The sequence below is a fragment of the Diadema antillarum genome, unplaced genomic scaffold, assembly GCF_040938485.1.
Source record: "Diadema antillarum isolate AM-2024a unplaced genomic scaffold, OU_Dant_1.0 seq00000645_RagTag, whole genome shotgun sequence".
Taxonomy (NCBI): domain Eukaryota; kingdom Metazoa; phylum Echinodermata; class Echinoidea; order Diadematoida; family Diadematidae; genus Diadema; species Diadema antillarum.
The window spans coordinates 26,416-51,850 of NW_027271559.1; the positions used below are offsets into that span (position 1 = coordinate 26,416).

The 25,435-nt window shown below is 40.6% G+C and overlaps 1 protein-coding gene across 1 annotated transcript; it reads right to left on the bottom strand.

Moving 5' to 3' along the window:
* Positions 1–1,942: 1,942 nt before the first annotated feature.
* On the bottom strand, positions 1,943–24,437 carry LOC139736421 (kelch-like protein 9). The gene is made up of 4 exons (XM_071647173.1): positions 24,182–24,437; positions 20,117–20,299; positions 12,082–12,234; positions 1,943–2,379 (listed from the first exon to the last, which is right to left on the bottom strand). The coding sequence occupies exons 1-4, from the start codon at positions 24,435–24,437 to the stop codon at positions 1,943–1,945; spliced, it is 1,029 nt and encodes a 342-aa protein (XP_071503274.1).
* Positions 24,438–25,435: the final 998 nt, after the last annotated feature.

Here is a 25,435-nt window from a genome sequence, read left to right on the forward strand (position 1 = left end):
TTTAAACATTGGCCACTGACTCTTACCCTTATACTAACACTAACCCTTACCTTACGTTCGGTACCCTAAAGGGAGACAGTACCTGAAAAGTGACCTTTCTACCCCTCAAAAAGATATTACCTTAAAGTGACATTTCTTACCCCTTAAGAGACAGTATACCTTCAAAGTGACAATAGAGTACCTAGAAATACACCATTACCTGAAAAAGTTACCTTTCGTACCTCAAAAGAGACAATAACTGAAAAGCGCCATTAGGGTACCTAAAAGAGACTATGTCCCCATAAAGAGACTATAATGTTAACCCACAGTGACTTCCGTGTCCACGAAAAGTGACCAACGTCTACCCCAAGAGGGACTTATATGTCCCCCAAAACTGACAAGTATAAAGTGACTTTTGTGTACCCCAAAAGTGAGCAGTTTCGTGGGGAAAGTCACGTTCAGATGTATCTTGAAATCTAGCGGAAACATTTCTGTCTATTGGTCCACAATACCCCACATAGAATCTTTCTGAACTTTTTACATCTTAAAGATTTGCTCACATAATAGTACTTATGTAATAGTATGCCGATTTTAATACAAAATAGCAAAAGACATGAGGATAATATATCCTAGAAAAAAAAACCTCTCACCAATCAAGTATCTCACAAGAAAATTTGATCTACGGTAATAAGGCATTCAATGAATTTGAAAAACAAACATTTGAAAAACGTTACTACTACTGACTACTTCATTCGGGCTGTAATGACAGCTTGGTATTCCTAGTATATCCTAGTGTGATTACCTCAAAGTAAAGCAGGCCATTTATTTTACCAAGTACTTCACTTGAGCTGTAAAGACAGCAGGATATTCATACGGGCCTCTAGTGTAATGACCTTAACGTATTACCGGTGATACATTTTACTAACTACTTCATTCGAGCTGTAATGACAACTAGATATTCCTACGAGCCTCCAGTGTCATTACCTTAAAGTATCACCGGTAATACATTGTACTATCTACTTTATTCAAGCTGTAATGGCAGCTGGATATATCTACAGACCTCTACTGTGATGTAATCAAAGTATTACAGGTGATACATTAATATCTATTTATCCAGATCCATGCTTTATCTATTCATCCAGATAAGACAGACATTTTCCTTAATCTCAGACTATACATCTTTTTAGTTGTTTTTTTTTTGCTCCACACTTGTAAAATGATATATTATAATTATGAATAATTGTTAGATCAACATTAGACATGTCCGATATTTCATTTTAATCTCATGCCATAGCTGTTTCTGTGTGTGTATCAGGAGCTCCAAGATGTACATCAGTTTTTATTGTTTTTCTATTTTTCACCAGCAATAGAACTATTCTGAAGATGTGTGTGCGTGTGCGTGCGTGTGATAGAGAGAAACAAGCCTTTTATAACTCATATAGGTCTATCTCAACAATATGTATACAAATGAAAATGATTATAGTTGACCCCATCAAAGAATATCCTTTCATTTTTACATCTTTAAAGTTCGTTTATCTAAAAATTATTTTTATCTAAAAATTATATTTTCGACTTTTCGGTTGAATATGAAGTCAAACAAAGTAATAAGCAACACGTTTTTCTCCTATCAGATGGCAATTACAGATTTATTCCTTTATAAGGGACGAGGTTCAAATGGGTAAGACAATTGGAAAATGTCACATGCCGGTAGCCATTCACTTGAATAACCAAGTTCTTCTCATCATAGCTTCGTATTCTGTGACGAGATCCAGCATAAATTCGGAAATTGACTCCGTTAATTCTATCATGATGAATGAAGTTTCTTCCTATTTATTGATTGTGAATATTCACGAATTCACACAACTACGCCTTGTCATGGGTCCCTTGTGATGAGTGCACATATCTACCGAATGATGGATAAAATACCAAGCTAATTTGGTACTCGTTATACACAGCATATACCTCATGGTGGAGACTTGTACAAGGTAAGTATACAACTCGCAACACCAGTCAAAGCTCTCGGGAAACTAGTGAAGGCAAGCCACTCATCCCTGGTAAAATCATATTCCTCTGCAGAGTTCAGCCACGATTTACTTTCCCAGTTGTATCCACCAATCATGTACATCCGTCCATCCACGACACAGCCTGCTGCCTCTGCACGAGGGGTTGCCATGGCAGCAAGTGTACGCCACGTGTCTGTTGAAGGGTCGTATTGTTCTACATGCTCAAGGCAACGTAGAGTGCCGCCACTTTCCACCGTGGCTCCACCGGCGAGGTAGAGGTAGTCGCCAAATGGTATCAGCAGAGAAAAGAATCGCGGTGTACTTAATGGCCGTCGAGATGTCCACTCATTTTTGTCCGGATCGAAGTATTCTACCTTGCTCGATATTCTTTGATTTCCTGCAGAAGACAAGTACAACGACTATAAGCAATGCTCCAACGTCGCAATAAATGATAACTGTGTAGGTCGTATTATGCTTCAGTCAGTAGTCAGTTGTTAACGCAACAGTGCTATTTGCAAAAATTATGTTGATATATACAGAACCTTAATTCAAGCAGTAATACAATATCTAAAGTTAACTGAAGTGAGTGGTTCACAACATACAACCTTGCTTTTTAGTGGACCTCTCAATTCTTTTTCTTTTCTCAAGTGAAGCATAACTTTGTATTTTTTTGTCAGTATGCATTCTTTTGTTTATCTGTATCATTTATCTTTTGCAAAGTCGAATGTTTATGTTTATGATGCAATTCCAGATTTATTATGTGTGATGTTTTGTTGGGAAAAGACGAATGAAAATAAATGAATTGAACTGAAATTGAATTTAAAAGATGTAAAAGCTAGATAATAAGAAAATAATGTTGATGGGTCCACAGAAATCAAGACGCAACGAAGATCTGACGATGAAGTTGGTCCATAAAGCTGAAGTGGATGACGATTGCCATATACACGTATATATGAAGAGTTTGTTTGCAAAAACCGATAAGTCCATTTTTAAAGATGTTGAAGTACAATCTCTGTCATAAATTACAAAATAATACCTTTTAAATGATATATTGGTCACTACATATAAAGGTACATTTTTGAAGTTATCATTCTCTTTATTTTTCTTGACCTTTAATCGCAAATATCTCCATTTGGCAAATATGGACTTATCGGTTTTTGCAAACAAACTCTTCATATATGGTTTTCATTTATAAAAAAAGGAAAATTAACAATGCCTTTAAAAAGGGAGAACCTTAATATCAATTGACAATTTGACATTGGGGAAAAAAAAAAGAAAAATTATCATCGAATCCCTGTGACTTGGCCACCATGGAGGCCTGTACCATTAAACATGTATTACTATGCATTATTAAAAATGCAGCACACCAGAGTTGAATACAAGGTAGGCCTGCAGCCTGCACAGTGGGTTGCTACTCACTAGAATAGTATTGCCTTCGTCTTCGACTCGGGCAATACAATTCTAGTTCGGGCAATAAATGTCATATATTCCTCAAGGCCAGTCCATATTATACTAATGTATGTCGTGTGATCCCATTATCAACCTGATGCAGATTACAATGGGATATTCTGACTTGCTACTGTCAAAGAGTTGGATCGCAGGACTCATCCGATTCATGGGCGTAAATCGGGGGGGGTGGGGATGGGGGATGCTGCCCCCCCCCCCAGAAATGGAGGAGGGGGAATGGCCTGTACAATCATCCCCCACCCCCCACCCCCACCCCGACATTTGAAGAAAAAAATGGAAGAAGCAGAAATGTGATTGTATTAATTTCGGCATATTGCATGACGTTCTTACGCCTGCCTTCAGAGAGCTAAAGAGAGGTTGACAGTATGCTATCTTTTAGGATATGTTTACATAATTTTCTCAAGCGCTCGCTCGCGAAGGCGGTAATATCGACATAAGGCATGGTCCAGATGATGTAGAAAACGTCAAATGATATAGGCCGACATGTATGCATGCTATGACGCGCGCAACTCGGACAATCTGCAAATTACGTGCGAAAACAAACAAACAAACAAACAAAGACAATATCGTAATAACTGAACTCCCACCCCCATTTCCTGAATCATTGAGCAAAAGATGATGACAGGGATGATCAGGGGTGTCCATCGGAGGGGGGGGGGGGGGGTGCAGGGGCATTTGCCCCGCCCCCACGGAAATGTTAGGGGCAAACAAATCATTTGTCCCCAAACAGTTCCCGAGATGAAGACAAATCTAGAACTTTTTTATGGAAAATTGTCCAAATACCAAAAGAAGTATGCACCAGATCGTTGAATTGCAATCATAAACATACAAAAGCTCCCCACTTGGTCCCTTTCGATAGACTTTGCACACTTTTGAGATTGACATATTTCCTAATATTTCATCGAAGAGTGTGCAGCAGATTTTTCACTTACAAAAGTTCCCTCGTATGCAGATGCGTCGATGGGGGGGGGGGGGGGGCGGGAGGAGGGGATGGTTCCCCAATCCCCTAAAAGTATTGAGGGCAAGCATATCATTTTGCTCCCCCTCGTAATTCTCGAGATGTAGAATTTTTTTCTCTTTTTTCATAGAAAACTGTCTAAATATTTCCCCCAGTGGCTGAATTTCAATTCTGAAAATACAGGGAGATAGGCCTTACCCCCTTCCATACCCTCCCCGTTCCGACCTTTCTACTTAATACACTTTTAGATTGATAGATTTCTAAATGTTTCATCTAAAGTGTACACAGGTCTGTCACTTCGGTTTAAAAGAAAAATTCCAAAAATTCCCTCCATAGATTTAGTACACTGCTGGGATTGAAAGCTTCCTCGTATGCAGGGGTGTCGATCCTAGAGGGCTATAGAGGGGCAAACATGTCGTTTTGTCCCCAATAATTCTCGAAATGAGGAAAATTTTCGTGCTTTTTGATAAAAAACTTTCCAAATATTTCACACATATTATGCACCAGATCCTTGAATTTCAATTCTGAAAATGCAACATCTTCCTCGCGTGGGAGGCGGATACCCCTTCCCACACCCTCCCCTATTTCGTCTCCTACTATTAACAACACTTTGGAGAGTTGGGCTTAGTGCATAATATTTTATCAAAAAGTGTGTATCATATCTGTCACTTCAATTCTAATAAATTCCAAAGTTCCCTCATCCTCTTTAAATTTACCTTTTCCCCACTCGGTTCCCATCCATAGAATTAGACTTGGCACTCTTTGGGAATTCACAAGTTTCATGATATTCCACAAAAGTGTGCATCACATTCAAGGGCGTACCGAGGGGGGGTGTTTTGGGTGTTCAAACACCCCCCTTTGCCAAAAGGGGGGTGTTTAAGGTGTTCAAACACCCCCTTGGGCAAAAGGGAGGTGTTTGAGCTATTCAACACCCCTCTTCAGCAATGCTTAGATGTTGACAAATGAAACAAAAGCTGTCTTTACCGCTTTTATTTCCGTTTTGAATTCCGCCTTTCCTTTCTTTTGCATTCATTTTCTCTCTCTCTCTCTCTCTCTTCCTTGTTTTAATGTTTGTGTGGCTGATGATACATTATGGAGTTACATAATATCATACGCACTAAAGAACTCGTGTACAGTACGTGTTAACACTACGTTACTGCACCGCGCGCGAAGCTGAGCGCAAACAGAAAACCAAATCAAACAAGATAAAAACAAAACATGAATTCCATGAATTCCATGTTTTGTAACGCTGAAATATAAAAATTTTCGTCTCGCTCGCTGCGCCCGCTCGCCAAAGTTTATCAAAAAAAAAAAAATAAGAAGAACAAAACGTAATGATGACGTGGAAATATAAAAATTTCGGCTCACTCACTTGTAGTAATTCAGAGTATTTTTCCAAGTCCTTAGTTTGTTGGCATAAATCGTTATCTATGAAGCCGTCACTATATCTTGATTAGAATTGTAAGATTTGATAACCAAAAATTGACAAGAATTCCATGTTTTGTAAGGTGAAATACAAAAATTGTCGGCTCGCTCGCTGCGCTCGCTCGCCAAAATTTATCAAAATTTATCAGATTTTATATCACCCTCAAAAAACCCTTTTAAGTGCTCGAAAAAGCATATCAAGTGGACTTTTTTTAAGTCCATATACCGGGATGGGATTGGGGTTGAACACTGTTGGTATAAATCGTTATCTATAAGACCGTCACTATATCTTGATTAGAATTGTCATTCGAAGATTTGATAACCAAAAATGACAAGAATTCCATGTTTTGTAAGCTGAAATACAACAATTTTCGGCTCGCTCGCTGCACTCGCTCGCCAAAATTCTTCAATATCTATTACATTTAAAACACCCTCAAAAGACCCCTTCTATAAGTGCTTGAAAAAGCACATCATGTGGACTTTTTTTAAGTCCCTACCGGGATGGGGTTGGACACTGTTGGTACAAATCGTTATCTATAAGGCCGTCACTATGATTAGAATTGTAATTCGAAGATTTAATAACCAAAAATGACAAGAATTCCATGTTATGTATAAAGCTGAAATATAAAGATTTTCGGCTCGCTTGCTGCGCTCGCTCGCCAAAATATATCAAAATGTAGGATTGCCTATTTATACATTTAAATCACCCTCAAAAGACCCCTCTTAAGTGCTTCAAAAAGCATATCATGAGGACTTTTTAAAAGTCCTTACCGGGATGGGGTTGGGGTTTAACACTTTTTCAGAAAGCAGGGGCGCAATTTTCGGGCTTGCCACGGGCGCCGTTTTCCCTAGATACGCCACTGACTACCAAGTACAGTCAGTATAGTAGCCTACTGGAAGCAGCAAGCTCTGGAAGCTCTGGGTGTAGCAAGTTACTTGCTACTCAATGTAATTAGTAATAGCACATGGACTTGGTAATCTTTAGTAATAGTAGATATGAATTTTTTCAATGACTGAAAGTTAAAACTGAAAGATAACTGAATGTGAGTCTACAAATTGTGGTTGGATGACTAAATATTGCGCCTAAAATTCATTAGATATCTAGGTCTAGGAACAGTGGCGTAACTACGGGGGCATGGGGGGGGGCACGTGCCCCCCCCCCCCCCCCCCATCCGCTGATTTTAAAAAAAGGAAAAAAAGAAAGAAAAAAACCTAAGAAAATGGCAATTCAAGGGTTAGTAAACTGCTTTGAAATCGACATGAAACAATGATCAAGAAAAAAAGATATTTTTTTTTTAGATTTCTTTTAACCATATAATCAAAGAGGTATAACATTGTTCAAAAAGCCCGGAGACGACAAAAGATTGTGATTCAGCGTGATTCCTGGTTGGCATTTTGAATACAAGCAGGATGTGCGCAGTGTACTCAGAATATCGGAATGGCAAAAAGAGTCGCTGCAATGTTGCGCAATGTTTGATAGGTTGTACACATTTGCTATCAAAGCTTGATCATTGATTTTGCAGTGTTGTTTTACATACTAGTCTATATCAAAATGCCTTGCATTGCCAATAATAAGACTTGACCTTGGCTATTTCCTAACTTTTCCATCTATATGAAACACACACACTCACAAACACAAACACATTAGGGGATGCTCTATATAAAGTGCAGATTTGGACATCCTTCTCCCGCTTGGTCACTTCGACGCCCCCTCGCTGGTCATACCTCCCCTAATCATGAACATAAACCGACACCCTTGACTACCAGTGGCGGACCCAGGGGGCGCACCGGGCGCCCCCTCCCTCCAATGCGAAAAAAATATACATGTAGCTACAAACGACAGTTTTTGGATGGTAAAATGTCAAAATTTTCAAGCTCGCTCGCTTCGCTCGCTCGCATTTAACCGTTATATGCCATTCTCCTGATGTTACTGCCAGTAATTGCCAGCAGTTGCGCCCGGTGCGCCCCCCCCCCCCCCCCCCCGAATTTCCAAAGCGAAAAAATATAGCTACAAACGGCAGTTTTGGGACTGTAAAATGTTAAAATTTTCAAGCTCGCTCGCTTCGCTCGCTCGCATTTAATCGTTATGCAGTTCTCCTGATGTTGCTGTCAGTAATTGCCAGCAGTTGCGCCCGGTGCGCCCCCTCCCCTTAATTTCTAAAGCGAAAAAATATAGCTGCCAACGGTAGTTTGGGGACTTAAAATGTCAACATTTTCAGGCTCGCTCGCTTCGCTCGCTCGCATTTAATCGTTATGCCATTCTCCTGATGTTACTGCCAGCAACTGCCAGCAGTTGCACCCGGTGCAACCCCCTTAATTTCCAAAGCAAAATATATATATATATATATATATATATATATATATTACGGCAGTTTGGGGACTTAAAATGTCAACATTTTCAAGCTCGCTCGCTTCGCTCGCTCTCATTTAACCGTTATATGCCATTCTCCTGATGTTACTGCCAGTAATTGCCAGCAGTTGCGCCCGGTGCGCCCCCCCCCCCCCCCACCGAATTTCCAAAGCGAAAAAATATAACTACAAACGGCAGTAAAATGTCAAAATTTTCAAGCTCGCTCGCATTTAATCGTTATGCAATTTTCCTGATGTTGCTGTCAGTAATTGCCAGCAGTTGCACCCGGTGCGCCCCCTCCCATTAATTTTTAAAGCGAAAAAATATAGCTACAAACTGCAGTTTGAGGACTGTAAAATGTCAAAATTTTCAAGCTCGCTCGCTTCGCTCGCTCGCATTTAATCGTTATGCAATTCTCCTGATGTTGCTGTCAGTAATTGCCAGCAGTTGCGCCCGGTGCGCCCCCTCCCCTTAATTTCTAAGGCGAAAAAATATAGCTACAAACGGCAGTTTGGGGACTGTAAAATGTCAAAATTTTCAAGCTCGCTCGCATTTAATCGTTATGCAATTCTCCTGATGTTGCTGTCAGTAATTACCAGCAGTTGCGCCCGGTGCGCCCCCTCCCCTTAATTTCTAAAGCGAAAAAATATAGCTGCCAACGGTAGTTTGGTGACTTAAAATGTCAAAATTTTCAGCCTCGCTCGCTTCGCTCGCTCGCATTTAATCGTCATGCCATTCTCCTGATGTTACTGCCAGCAACTGCCAGCAGTTGCACCCGGTGCAACCCCCTTAATTTCCAAAGCAAATATATATATATATATATATATATATATATATGTATATATATACATATATATATATATATATATATATATATATGTATATATATACATATATTACGGCAGTTTGGGGACTTAAAATGTCAAAATTTTCAAGCTCGCTCGCTTCGCTCGCTCGCATTTAATCGTTATGCAATTCTCCTGATGTTGCTGTCAGTAATTACCAGCAGTTGCGCCCGGTGCGCCCCCTCCCCTTAGTTTCTAAAGCGAAAAAATACAGCTACAAACGGCAGTTTGGGGACTGTAAAATGTCAAAATTTTCAAGCTCGCTCGCATTTTATCGTTATGCAATTCTCCTGATGTTGCTGTCAGTAATTGCCAGCAGTTGCGCCCGGTGCGCCCCCTCCCTTAATTTCTAAGGCGAAAAAATATAGCTACAAACGGCAGTTTTGGGACTGTAAAATGTCAAAATTTTCAAGCTCGCTCGCTTCGCTCGCTCGCATTTAATCGTTATGCAATTTTCCTGATGTTGCTGTCAGTAATTGCCAGCAGTTGCGCCCGGTGCGCCCCCTCCCCTTAATTTCTAAAGCGAAAAAATATAGCTGCCAACGGCAGTTTGGGGACTGTAAAATGTCAAAATTTTAAGCTCGCTCGCATTTAATCGTTATGCCATTCTCCTGATGTTACTGCCAGCAACTGCCAGCAGTTGCACCCGGTGCAACCCCCTTAATTTCCAAAGCAAATATATATATATATATATATATATATATTTATATATATACATATATTATTATACAGCTGTATATAGCTACAAACGGCAGTTTGGGGACTGTAAAATGTCAAAATTTTCAAGCTCGCCCGCTCGCTCGCATTTAATTGTACAGTTATGCAATTCTGATGTTGCTTCCATGAGGTGCGCCCCCACCCAATGTCTTGACCCACGGTACGCCACTGAACACCCCCCTCTAAAAAATCCTGGGTACGCCTATGATCACATTGTTCTATACCTATTTTATTCTAAAAATGCAAAAAAAAAAAAAAAATCCGTGATGAGGGAGGGGACTACCCTCTCCCACATAGTCCCCCCCCCCCCCCGTCAACTTCCATACACTTGGTACACGTACAGTGATGCCGCACACGCGGATCAAGAACTGAGGTACTGCGATTTACCGCGAATTCATTTCTTACTTTTTTGACAGAAGCAAAACTGGAATATTTCAAAAAAAAATATGTGCACCTAGATCTCTGAATTACAGGTCTGAAATTGCTAAATCTCATTTATGTTGGAGGCGGTAACCCCCTCCCTGGATGCGTCGATGGGGGGCAGGGGGTAGTCCCTCCCCCCCCCCCCCCCATGAAAATGTCGGAGGGGCAAACATATCATTTTGCCCTCCATATTTCCCGAGATGTTTAAATTTTCTTGCTTTTTGATAGAAAGTTGTCCAAATATTTCATCCAACGTGTGCACCAAATTGCTGAATTTTAATTCTGAAAATGCAAAATCTCTCTCGCGTAGGAGGGGGAAACCCCTCTTCTCCCACACCCTCCCCTTTCAGTTCTTTTCCTTTAGACTTATACACTTTTAGATTGCCAGATTTACACATGTTTCATCGAAAGTAATTTTCATCTGAATTTTAATGCAAAAGCTCCCTCGTATGCAGGAGCGTCAATCCTGGAGGACGGGGGAGGGCAAACATATCATTTTGTTCCCCAATAATTCCCAAAATGAGGAAAAATTTCTTGCTTTTTTGATAGAAAATTGTCCAAATATTTATCCAAAGTGTGTACAAGATTGCTGAATTTCAGTTCAGAAAATATGCAAAATCTCTTTCGCGTGAGAGGGGGATACCCCCTCCCTAGTCCCATACCCTCCCCCGTTCGGTCCTTTTCCTAAAGACATAGTACACATTTAGATTGACAGATTTCAAAATGCTTCATTTAAGTGTGCATCAGATCCATCACTTCAATTCTAATAAATTCAAAAGTTCCTTCATCCTCTTTCAATTGACCTTTCCCCCGCTCACCTCCATTCATTGAATTAGACTCTGCACACTTTGGGGATCGACATAGTATTCCTCAAAGGTGCGCATCAGATCGTTCTATGTCAATCCTAAAATGCGAATGCTCCGTCGTGTGGTACCCCCTCCCACACCCTCCCCCTCCCCCTGACAACTTTCATGTACTATTCAGAAGGCCTACACAGTGATGTCGCAGGGAACAAGAGCTGAGATACCACGATTTAGTCGTTCAATTATCTGTGAATATTTCTTTTTCTTACTTTTTTTAGGAAACAAAAATTCCAAAATTTCACCCAAAGTGTGCCCAAGATCGCTGAAATTCAGATCTGAAAATGCAAAATCTTCCTCGTGTGGGAGGGGGGATACGCCCCCCCCCCCACCCTCCCCCCGCTCGGTCGCTCCGTTCCCTCACACAGATATTCAATCTCCAAGTCCTCTCCCCCCAATCGTGAAAACGGATCGACGCCCCTTCCCCTCCCATTCCCTTCCCTCTCTCGGTTGCTCCGTCCTCTCGCACATAATATTCATGTTTTGCCCCACCCCCATCATTAAAACGGAACGATGCCTCTGCAGTTGATTGCTTTAATTGACTTAAATCAAGAAAATTTAGAAACGCAATAGCTAAAAGAAAATATCTACTACATATTACATACAAAGAAATTGATGCAAACATTCGATCCTTCCGTAAAAAAAAAGGGGGACAGCCGCTTCCTCCCCCTCCCCCGGTTGCGTCGGTCCGGTTATGGGCTTGTAATCGTGATCGTATGTGATGGTGAATATGGATGATCATCCCCCCCTCCCCCCTCCCCCTCCCCCCTCCCCCCTCCCCCTCCCCCCTCCCCCTCCCCCCTCCCCCCCCCCCACTCCTCGGTACGAATTTACGCCGTTGATCCGATTCATGTATCAAATGCGGGTAATCATTTTCCCCGTAACAGTCATAATTAGCCCTTTTGAACCACTACCAGCTTGGCGTACCTGAATACTGTTAAAGGTCAACTACAGTAGCTCGATCGTCATGTCAGAGCTGCGTACAATTGCTAATCATCCTTACAATAGCTATCACCCTTATAATAGCTATCACATTCGTGAACAAGCAACCCACCTGATCCGCCCACAGCGTACAGTCGGTCACTGTGAGCTGCGACCGCCACACACCTCCTAGGATCACTTAAACTCGCCACGGGCTCCCACACGTCTCGACAAGGGTCGTAGCGCTCTACGTCAGGTAATGAGGTCGTGTCGTCCAATCGTCCTCCTGTGGAGGGAAAATGAAGACCGTGTGAAGCCGGGATTTGTAAAAACGAAAAATATCGGGACATAACGGGAAATATAAAAACATCTCACCGGGAAATGTAAAATCGTCTAGCGGGGAAATGTAAAAACGTTAAATTTTGCAGGGAAATGTGGAAATCATGTACTTTAACGGTATTACGTAACAATGGTATAATATTCATGAACTCGACGTCTAACAAACTACTCATAAACCTTTGCTGTTTTCATTTTCTTGTAAACCCCACAACGGAGTTTCACCAAACTTGGCAGATAGCATCTTTATGGTAAAATGAAAGTAAGTTATTTCAATGAGTCCCCACCCCCCCCCCCCCCACCGCCAAGGGAGGTTGGGGGCAGTTGAAGCCTCAGAGTCCCTAAAATCTTGAATTCTTTTATCTTCTTCTGTCGAACCGAAAACTATGAAGACATTAATGACTGAATCTTCATGTTTGATATGGCGGATCAAGGGGTGCCCTAGGATAGGGGCTAAGGGGGGAGGAGGAGGAGGCGAAGGAATTTTCACATTTTCAGCATCTTCTTTTAAAATTTATGACAGATTTTCATCAAGCGTGGGAGGTAGTATCCCTATGAGGGTAATAGAATTCCACTTTGTTCGAAGGGCAACTAGTCTAATTTGCCCCCTCACCTCCCGAAGCGGGGGCTAAATTCATTCAGCAAATTTCATTTGGATAGTTTGATTTTCACTTGACCTTTGACCATTGACCCCACAGCCCATATCTTTGTTCAAATAATCACTAACTGGTAATTGCAAATTTTCACAAGCTATGTTGAAGATACGGGGAAAATAGTGAAATTTTAACACTATCACTAACCTTTGACCCCCCAAAAATGTTTCCTTACAGAATCATTGCGCAGTAGTATATTATACTATATAGTTTACAGGAAACCCAAACCCAAAGAAGAAATGTGGATTGAATGAAAGCGGCAACATTATAGAACATATCAGTGAAAGTTTGAGGAAAATCGGACAATCGATGTAAAAGTTATGAATCTTTAAAGTTTTGGTGTCGAAGCCGGTGGATGAGAAGGCTACTAGAAGTTAAGGCGTCATGTGTGGACAGCAATATCAAGAAAATATAAAGGGAATTCCAAAAAAAAATTCCATGAAAATCACACATTCCATAAACTTTATACTAACATAGTATATGTAAAGGATAATTTTTCCCCCTGCTTTCTAAAATCGGTTAGTCAAGTGCTCTTTCATTATGCTAAAAATGGGAATTTTTGTGGAATTGCCTTTATTATTTTCTTTATATTGTTGTCCAGACAAACGTCATAGTCTCTAGATAGTCTCGTCATCCAGCGGTTCCAACACCAAAACTTTAAAAATTCATAACTTTTGCATCAATTGTCCGATTTTCCTCAAACTTTCACTGATGTGTTCTACTAATGTTGCTGCTTTTACCCAATCCACATTTCTCTTTGGGTTTGGGTTTCCTTTAAGTAATTTTATGCAATGAGTATGATTTTCAAGGTGTGGAGAAATAGTGTAATTGCAGCGTTAAACAGCAGAATTGGAGCATTTCCACCTGCCCTCTGACCCCCCCCCCCCCCCATGATCCTAAATTTCTCAAGACAAATCAAAGCAGTACATGCACATTAATTAAGATTCAGAAAATAACTTGAGCCAATTCTAAGATATGAAGAAAAAGGCAAAGTTGTAGCATTTTCATTTTACCCTTTTAATAAACCTTTGAACTTTGACCCCGTTAAAATACCATGGTCCAAAACTTTCCAAAGTGAATCTCTACCTGGCAATACATGTAACACTACGTTTCATGAATATACCTTTAGGTATTGCAGTATTGGGAAAATAGTGAAACTTTCAGAAATTTACTTTGACCATTGACTTTAAGCGTATGCTCCCAAAAATCGACAGCCACAGCTCATAATTATGCATATTTGGCAACTCATATGCCAAATTTCATTTGGATACCTCCAACGATTCTTAAAGGAGAAGTCTAGACGATTTTCATAATTTCACATCATCATGTAGTACATAAATCGACAGCTCCATGTTTAGGTTTGTGGAGTTAATTGTGGTCCTTGAGCAGAAAAACCAATACACTCTGAAAAAACCCCAAATAAACTAGAAATGTCGCTATGGCGACTGATGCCTCCGCCATAATGCATGATTCTCCCAATAGGTGTATAGTACACTGTCTTCACAATGTGTGATGACAGTTTCACATAACTGGCAAAATACTGAAATGACTTTTTTATCAGAATATCTTGAATGTTCACTTTCCTTGAACTGGGTTTGCTATAGTCTAAAGGGGTGATCACACATCGAAGGTTTAAATGGCGGTTCATGGCGGTTCTCAAACCGCCGTGAACCGTGTCCCAACCAACGATGGCGGAAAGCTTTTAAACGCGATGTGACTACGTTCTCAACACGTTTTGAACACGGCACTAACGCGGATTGGCGCGGTAGTAACACGGATCTCCCCGAAAGGTGGAGGAGTCCATACCAAGCCCTTGTAGTTTGATGCAATCAGAGCCCTCTCACTCGTCTTCAATGGGTTACAACAAGGACGTATTGCTTTGTTAGGTACAAAAAGAGAATTTCAAAAGAAATTGCGAAACGTTTTAACACCCTGTGTATTTACAGATTGACATAAGTGACGCAATAAGCTGTTTGATTGTCTTCAAGTTTCAACATGCTTTTTTCTCTCTCTCTTTTATCTTTCAAAATATCTGTATTAACTGTTATTAAAAGACATACATGTCAAAGCAGAATCCAACATAGTTTACAAATTTCCTGTTCATTTACAGGTTTATATATATTATCAAGTGATGTAGAAGTACTTGCTTGTTTCAACATCTCTTTTTCCCCTTTCTTAATTAAGTTTTCACATATCTCTAACAACAGTCAATAAAAAGACATACATATCAAAGAAGAATACAGTATATCTACATACCCTTAGTTTCCTGTTTATTTACAGGTTCACGTAACAATACAATGGTGGGTTGTTGTTTTTTCAAGTTTCAACATCGCTTTTCCCTCTACTCTCTAAAGTTTCAACATGTCTGTATCAACATGTACTCTTACAAAAGGCGCACATAATCAAGAAAGCAGAACCCAACATATTTACATAAGTCTTCTGTGTATAACTTACAGGTTCACGTAGCTGGCCATCTTTTAAGCTATCAAGCTTTAACAAAATTATGCACACGCCTTTTAAAGTAACTGATGTAGGCTACTATTCAACAAACCTACCAACTATGAATATTATATTTTCTGTTTTACTCTGTGTGTTAAAATTAAAAAAGTAATGAAACTTTAGCATTCAATACAATATTTACCCGATCTAGTATATGTAGGTTTTCCCATTCATTTTCAAACTTTTTTCATTCAATTTCACAAATTTTTACGTCAATTTCGTCGCAGGATGTCGGGAATAGGCCAATCTTACTTTCAAATTCATCTTTTGTCGTTCATTTTCAAGTAAAGTTCATTCAATTTAGTCATTTGACATACATTTTCGTCATTTACAGTTCAAATTCGTCAGTCTCACTCGCAGCACTCAAAACAGCAGGATCGATTTCGTCTTTTGTCAATCATTTTCGTTAAATTTTAGTTCATATTCGTCTCATATCTCTATCCGATGTGATTTTCCAGTCATTCATGTATTTTTTTTTTCTGTAACCGTTCACATTTTACATTCAGGAGTTAACACACACTCAAGTGTCCCCCCCCCCCCCCCCACACACACACACACAGAACCACAGATACAGACACACACACAAGCAATCCAAGTACGCACTGATACAAACAGACGTACCGTCTCGCAAACGAAAACACTGACAAACGATTTCTAGGCAAACGTGATTAAAGACAAAATTTAAGTGTAGAATTGTAGCCTGTTTAATGTCAAAAAATGGATAACATAATTATGTTTACTGCTTTTCAGGGTACAAAATTTAAAGTTTGCTTCATGCATTATGATGCGAAAACCTGAACATTACGAGTTAAAGCTCAAATATGACACTGACATACTGTACTGGGTTATGACTTTTGACTCTCGTTTATCATGTTTATCCTTCAATCAATTTTGGTTGGCAGTCATGTTTTTCGTGTGCATTGTCTAAGCAAATGGTTAGGGAATAATGTGTAACGATAAAATTTACGAGAGAAAGTAAAAAATATGTCGGCTTAAAGTTGGTTCACCAACAACATAAAGAATCGACAACATCTGACTAATATGAATTAAAAATTCATTAAATTGTGTGAGCAAAAACGAATTTGATCTTCACATTCTACGATCCGTCAGCGGGAGGGATGAATTTGAATGACAATTGACGATTCTGAATGCTATGTCTTCGAAAATGTTTGACGAAAAACGAATTACAATGACAATTGACGAAATGGAAGTTAGGATTTGCGTTCCACAAGCTTCTTGGGACGAAATTGAATAATACATTTTTGAAATTGAATGACAAAAGTGCGAAAATGGATGGGAAAACCTATATTATGGGTTCATCTTTGCTTCTTTCCCCATTTTTTTTTATTGCTCCGCCACGAAGTGTCGCCGGAGGCATTATTCTCTTTTAATTTCTACATTTGCTTTGGCATGAAAAGTTATGGAGGTGTTGACACGGTATCATCACGGATTTTGCGGTGCAAACACGGAGGAGCCGTTCTTTACACGGTGGATGGCGTTTGAACGCGGTCCATTTCAAACCGCCAAGACCGCCACGAAAAATTAAACATGTTTAATTTTTCTGGCGGTTCTCGGGGTTTATGGCGGATGAGTGACGGATGACCAGGGTTTGTGTACGGTGTGAACAGGGTCTTTGGCGGAGCGCGGCGATTTGCCGAACCGCCATGAACCGCCATCTAAACCGGCGATGTGTGATCGCACCTTAAGAGTGCAGGTACACATTCTGACATATTTGGGGAATTGAGAATTTTTACGTGACTTCAGACTGACCCTTTTATAAGTTTATGCATTGAGTAATTTTCAAGGTATGAAGAAAGAGTGCAATTACAGTACAAAATAGATTTTGTTTTTGCATTTAAACCTGGCCTTTGACCCTTAACCTTTGACCATCTGGCTGGAAATTTCACAGAGAATCTCCATTAGGTAATACATGTATACATTAAGTTTTAAAACTAATAATGCAAGCGTTGCATATACTAGTATATGGGGGAAATAGCAAAATTTTGAGGAGTTGACCTTGACCTTTGACCCCTGACTATTGACCCATGACCCCTAAATTCCCTAGATAACCCCTGCCAGTCAGTACATGCGTAGGTACCAAGTTCCATGAAGATACACTGAACCATTTGCGAGAAAAGTGATATTGCAACATTTTCACCTAACCTTTGACCTTTTGACCTTTGACCTTATGACATAAAACTCTCTCTGGAGAATCTTTACGCAGTAGTACACGTTTACACTAAGTTTCAAGAAAATACCTTTGGGCATTGCATAGATATGGGGGAAATAGCAACATTTATACCATTTGACCTTGACCTTTTGACCTTTGACCTCCTGCCAATGTCACTTAAATCTACTCAACTAATTGCCCCATCATACAACATCCTTGGACCAAGTTTGGCGAAAGCTGCTTTATCCAGTCTTGAGTTATCACGTAAACAGATAAATGTTAGGATTTGACCTTGATCTTTGACCTTTGACCTCTGTCCGATTTCACTAAAAAGCTAATCGAGTAATTGTCCTATCATACATCATCCTCAGACAAAGTTTGGTGAAATTTGCTCCATCCAGTCTTGAGTTATCGCGTAAACGGATACAATTTCATGATTTGACCTTGACCTTTGACCTTTGACCTTTGGCCGATTTCACCCAAAATCTAATCAAGTAATTGCCCCATCATACTTCATACTTGGACCAAGTTTGGTAAAATTCCAGTAAATATTACTCAAGTTATCGCGTAAACAAATGCGGACGGACGTACGTACGGATCGACGTACGGACGGACGGACGGACGGACAACCCGAAAACATAATGCCTCCGGCACCACTTCGTGGCGGAGGCATAATTACACTGAACAAGGATAACGACATAGCAGCTTCACAGGAACGTCACCAGCTTTTTTTCAAGGGGGGTGCGTTTTGACACTAAATGTTTACGAGATTTTTTGGACAGACATTTGGAATATAGGAAGCTCTCAATCCCTAGACTTTTACTGTTTTTTGAGGGAAACCAAGCGGGGAAAGGGCACCGGCGTAGCTAGGATTTCATCTTGGGGGGGGGGGGGGGGGTGTCAGTATGCGAGGGAGCGAGCAAGGGTGGGGGGAGGGTGTGGAAGTGCCGGAGGGGGTTGTACCCCCTATAGATGGATTATGGAATGACGGTGTGAAACGACAAATTACTGGCAGCGATATCAGGAGAATGGCATAACGACTACATGCGAGCGAGCGGAGCGAGCGAGCTTGAAAATTTTGACATTTTACAGTAAAAAGCAAACAAACTGCCGTTTGTAGCTATATTTCTTCGCTTTAGAATTTAAGGGGGCGCATCAGGCGCAACTGCTGGCAAATATTGGCAGCAATATCAGGAGAGCATCTATGATTACATTCGAGCGAGCGGAACGAGCGAGCTTGAAAATTTTACATTTAACAGTCCAAAAACTGCTGTTCTTAACCATATTTTTTCGCTTTGGAAATTAAGGGGGAGGGGCAGCGGGCGCAACTACTGGCAATTCCTGGCAGCTTGAACATTTGACATTGAGTTTTACAGTCCAAAACTGCCGTCCTTAGCCATTTTTTTTTCGCTTTAGAAATTAAAAGGGGGCGCACCGGGCGCAACTGCAGGCAATTACTGGCAGCGGAGCGAGCGAGCTTGAAAATTTTGACATTTTACTGTCCAAAAACTGCTGTTTGAAGCTATATTATCATTTTTTTTTTTCGCTTAGGAAATTAAAGGGGGGACGCCCGGTGCGCCCCTCCCCCTGGATCCGCCACTGGTCAAGTCTTTTTATTGGCAATGCAAGACATTTTTATATAGACTAGTATGTAAAGCAACACTGCAAAATCAATGATCTAGCTTTGATATAACGAAGCGTAAGGTACAAAGGTGTAGATTCTACATCACATTGCGCAACATTGAAGCGACTCTTCGTTCGGATGTACTGAGTACACTGCGCACATCCTGCTTATACGCAGAATGCCAACCAGGAATCACGCTGAATCACAATCTTTTGTCGCGTCCGTGCTTTTTGAACAATGTTTCACACTATATACCTATTTAATTATGGTTAAAAGAAATCATAGAAAAAATATCTTATTTCTTGATTACCCTTTCTTTCAAAAGCACTTTACTAACACTTGAATTACTATTTCGGTAAGTCTATTTCTTTTACCAGCGGATTGGGAGGGGGCGCACCCCCCCCCCTCCCCTCCGTAGTTACGCCACTGCTTTTGGGTGAAATATTTGGACAGATTTCTTGAATTCTAACAAAAAAGCAAGAAAATCTTTTCATCGCGGGAACTATGATTATGTGGGGTGGGGCAAATGGTGCTGCCAGAACCAGGGGTGCGAATGGTTTTTGCCGACGATTTTTTTTTCCCCTGGTGCAAAATATAAAAAAAAAATAGAAAAGAATAATTATTTAGCGTCCGGCGTTGAGGTCGCTCGCAGACTGATTTTTTTTTTTTTTTTAAGGATCTGAAGGGGGGTGCGTTCGCACCCATCGCACCCCCCCCCCTCCCCCTGGTGACGCCCATGCGTGGGTGTTTGGTTGACTGCCTGAAGCGGGGGACGAGTGTCCTATCCTGAGTGTCCAAAATAACCAGTTCTTTACAGCAGAAAGCCATTGCTATAGGATGTAGTTATTATGCAAATCATTGAAGTTCATCTGAAGAAACGACTCACCCACAGCATAAATTCTGTCGCGAAGAACGCAGAGCTGAAAACTTTCTCTGGCCTTAATCATGTCAGCTATGCGCAACCACGAGTTAATGCGGGGGTCGTATCGACAGGCTGATCGCAGAGGTGCTCCTGCACATGTGGTGTCTCGCCCGCCAGCCACGTAGAGAAACCCGCCTAGAGCCACAGCTGTGGATTGCAGTGCCGTAAGAAATGCTGTCAAACGTCCAGTAGAACATACATAATAATCATTCAAAGGGAAGGAGTAAATCAACGTGGGAAAGACCATTTTCACACGTTTTATTTATTCATGTTTTATTTAAAAAGGACAGGTGTAGTTTAAGATGAATTGTCTATGAAAATATGGCTTATCTCATTTACTTTCTGTGCGGAAAGATCACAGAGTCCATGAAGTATGTAAATTCGTTTGTCTGAATCGGAACATTAATATCATGATTGTAGGATACGTATACTTGAAATAACATATTCAGTGGCGGATCCAGAGGGGGGCGCAACCGGCGCACGCCCCCCCCCCTTTATTTTTCTTTAAAAACAAAAGAAATAAAAAGAAAAAAAAATGAAACCCGAAAGTGGCACCAGAAATATAAGTCACGCCCCCCTCCCTTTTACAGTATTCCTGGATCCGCCCCTGATATTCGTGATATATTCCTTTCCACTAGTGGATAGGCAGTGGCGGATCTATGCTGAAAAGGGGGTTAAGGCTGCCTCCCCCCCCCCCCCCCCCCCCCCAAAAAAAAAAAAAGTTCAAAAAAGTGAAAACCTTTTTTCTTTGTTTGTCAGCCAATATGGGAGAAAATTGGCACCAAGAATTGTGAGAACTTTTTTTGATAGCTTGTTAGGCAATTTGGGCATCGTCATTGGGACAACCCCTCCACCCCCACCCACCCAACAGCAAGCTAGATGCGCACCTGATAGGTCAGGACTGGTACGGCATTCTTTCTCACAGAGGTCCATACGTTAGTAATAAACAACGCAAACAGATTATCAAATTCCAACAAAAATAGGGCTTACATTACGCATTCCACGAAGAACTTGGCGTGGAATGTGCATAAATATGATCTGAGGATTTTCCCCAGCGAAGTTACCAACGACATGAATCGCCATGGTCTTCAAAATATTAAAAAACTACATAAAAGAGAGACAGTTCTTGATTTGGCTCACTAGTGTATTCATTCGATATTTGCTGCACTGAGATGTGGGACAATACACAATTCGAATGAGCCAGTAGAATAATGAAATGGTAGTTTATGAGACATAAATTTTGATGAAGGGACATGTATCAGATTAAACTGATATTGTAGGTTGGCATTATTCAACTAAGCTGCATGTGTAGTTTAAATATTGATGAATTCATAGTTTTTAGTGACGATTTGCATTAAAAGTAAAGGAGCAATATATTCGACTTTAAGTTTCACAATATATAAAAGAAAACTGGCTTAGATCGATTCAATTGTTGAGCACCCAGTCGACTGGGCTGTCTCTGCTATTTACGCATTCACTATCGTGTGTGCCATAGTCCATACGTAGCCTTACATGGCTCTTTATTTAATATAATTTTCATTGATAAGGCGCGTTTGATCTAAAAAAAAATCTGACAGTGGATTGACTTTGAAAACACTCTGCTCAAATGATTTTCAACTCGTTTCTATCTTTTGTATGAAGTGACATTCTTTTGAGACTTATATTTGTGGCCAGAATATGACATTTTATACGCAAGTGTCGTTATATTTGGTGACCTTCGACATTGACCTCCTCTTCCAAGGACATAGCTGACGTCATGGCTGAAGAATTATATTGTAACCTAATTACTGTGACCTTTGACATGTGACCTACACCACGTTCATGAAAATAAATATCTATTTAGTTTTACCCTGTGCACCAACTTACGTCTCATAAACACACCCAGTTGAAGAAATACCTGTGGAAATAGCGCTTTCTTTGGCCTTTGACCTTTCATTGAGTTCATTGCGGGGAAATAAATGTCAGTCAACTTTACTGTTCCTGTAAGTATTACCAAGTCATATCATCATTAATTGCACATTCCTGTATAGAGGAAGCTACGATTGGAAAAAAGAAAAATCCCTGGTAGCCAAAATGACTTACGACCTTTGACACTGAGGAATTTTACCAAAAATTTAGTCTGCACATCAACACCTCAAACCACATTATGGGCCACGTACAATGAAAATTATTTTGAGCGGTTTCGCTATATTCGCTATAACGAGGTGTGGGACAGACAGACTGACAAACAACCCCAAGATATCATGTTTTCAGGACCTTTCTGGACAGACTCATTTAAAGCTCATCTTGCCTGCATGGTGATGTCTTGGCTGGTCCATCACTGTTAACAATTCCCACTGTTTCGTCAAGATGTCGTAGTACATGACGTCCGAACTAACGGGGTCTTTTGTGCGCCTCGGTTGTCCACCTGTTGTTACGATTGTGTGAACAATGCGTGCTGCTCGTGGTACGGTGCGAAAAGACTGCAACACACTCTGCCGATGAGGGAGACAGTGATAATGCAAGGCTTCTTTCACAAGAGATTCACACTGAGGATTCCTCATAATCAGCGGCACACTCTCTACGAAGTCCACAATTTCTGTTGCTTTGATCATCGGAAGTCGAATGTGACGCATGAGTTGAACCAAGTACGTGGATCTGCCGTCAATGTCTGCCTCAAGCCACTGCATGCATGCGTTGAAAACCTAGACAAAATTTGTCATTAGCACAGAGTTCAATAAAGGAGGGGTATGTAACACTGCATTATGATACATGTACGAGCAACAGTGACTTTTTAAGACCTTCTGTTCGATTATATTAACTTTCGTCTGATACTGTTATCAAAACAGCACATACATTCCAAGTTCCACAAAACATTGTAATAAATAGATAGGTAAACAAATATTAGTCAGGGTGTAATTACCGGTCTTATCCCCTCCTTTATCTAAGTTATGCGTATTATATAGACATTTTACCTGAAAGCGAAACCATCTATAAGAATTGTATAAATAACTTTCATGAATGTTACTCGATATTCCTCGAATTCCTCAGATGGTCTAAGTGTATTAAGTATAACGGAACACAATCATTTGTCACTTTGGCGCAAGAAACTTGTTTTAATGCGTATCATTAATTTTGATCACGCTATACGCAGCATTTTGTGATTCCAATCAATCGATACATTGTATCGTAAATCCGCCAATGTAGGCCCTATTTATCGTAATTTATCATCCGGTGAATACCAAAATGTCAATTCATTTACGAGCGAAGTTACTTGTACAGGCCCTTAATATGGTGATGAAGATCTGTTGTTGGATATTATGATTACGCAACACTAGGGTTTTCACTGGTTGAGCGCTACGTCATCGTCTCTCCAGACGAATGGATACCAACGACGACGACGACGACGTGTAGATATGTTATTATTTTTGTTTGTTTTTCTCGTGTGAAGAAATTGCATCACTACATCAAATGGCACATAGTGTTCTAGGTGGAGACAATTACGATATCTTTAAGAGTGGAGTATGTTTAAACTTTCAAGTATGACCCCATAAACAATCCACGTTACAGAATATCTCCTCCATACCTGAAGTTCATCTTGGATATGTAGGTCATCTCTGGATATGAGGCAAATCAGTGGTTCTTCAGACAGGTCCAGGAACTCAGGCATCTGAGATAAGTCGACGAAATGTTTAGCCACTTCGGTACAAGCATTTTCAAAAACGTCGTGCAAATCGAATGAGATTGCTACACCCAGAGTGCGAAGACAGGTTTGAAACGTGAGATTTTCCAAGAGATAATTTGAACAAGAATCTATAGCAGTTGGTATTTTGAGATAAAGGGCTGCATTTAGGATCTCGTCAATGTTGTCATACGTGACATGAAGACATGAAGTGTACATAGACTCAAGAAGGATTTTCACGGTCTCGAAGCTGACGCCATGGAGGGTATATACAAACTGTTCTCCGTCTGAATTTGGGTCATCTTCTTCAGATGTGAACAGTTCGCAGAAATATTCACTGCATGCCGCTAACACTAGTCTATGTGCACCTGCACGATGATGTCCGATGGCAAGTATAACGTCATGAAGCTTTTTCCTGCGCCACAGGGCTGTAGCAGCACCCAAAACTCTCGATGCGTGATCTGTGAGAGAAGACCCTCGGACATTGACGTTGGAAGTCTCGGCTACAGTGCTTAGTCGGGATGGTTTCGAAGATGGAATGAGACCGGTGGTTGCAGGCCGTCCAGTTTCTTTCTTCTTCCTCTCAACACGATGTGGAGTTTTCTTGGCAACTCGAGGAGGCATTGCATTTAAACTATGATGGGGGGCTCGAGACTGCTGAATTGACTTTTCCTTGCTTGTGTGTTTAAGGTTACCTCGTGACTGGACTTTTGTCTTATTCGTGAGTTTGCTTCCGTTCATGATTAATTTGACAGTTACGTGGTGTATCGATTTAAAACAGTTTTTTTTTAATCAAAGCTTTCTCTTAAAAGCCCCCATAATCCTGTTGCTTTGTGTGACTTTGAGTGGTAATTTCCTTCTTTGAGAGTAAACGAATAGCATAATAGCAACATCAATCACAAGGTTGATCTTGTGTTGCGCTCTGAGATTAGCGCCCCGCCTCACTACCAGATTCCTTGTGACGTCACAACTACTCTGTAATACGCATTAAGGCATCAACTACTAGTACCTAGCTGAAGGACACGCGGCACGCGTTGAGTTTTTCTCCGTTTTTTTTTGTTTTGTTTTTGTACGTTTGTTGTTGTGGTGTTTTGTTTTGTTTTGTTTTGTTTTGTTTTTGGGGGGCGTGTTAAGGAGCTGTGTTCTTATCATGTCTCACCGAAAGTCCCAATAATCCTCAAAGTGGTGATTTTAGCTTTCTGTGTGAGCGAACGGAAAGCAACGGAATCTAGCTTATAGCACAATTACACAAGTTGACTGTTTTATGTTGCGCGCTAAGAGTACGCACCACATTATTGTGACGTCACAACTATTCTGTAATACGCACCAACTGCCAGTAGTTGCCAAGAGACATGCAGCATATTATGCGCCAGCCCTATCGGCGTTGTAAGCTTTCTTTTCTTTCTTTCTTTTTCTTTTTTTTTCCTTTTCTTTTTTTTTCCTTTTTTTTTTTGGGGGGGGGGAGCAGTGGTAAGGCGCTGTGTTCTATTCAAGTCTTGATAAAAGCCCCCATAATTCTGTTGATTAGTGTGACTGAGTGATTTTTTTTTTCTTTTGTGTGTGTGTGTGTGTGTGACGAAAGGATAACAACAACCATACTACACCACAATCCGTCACAAAGT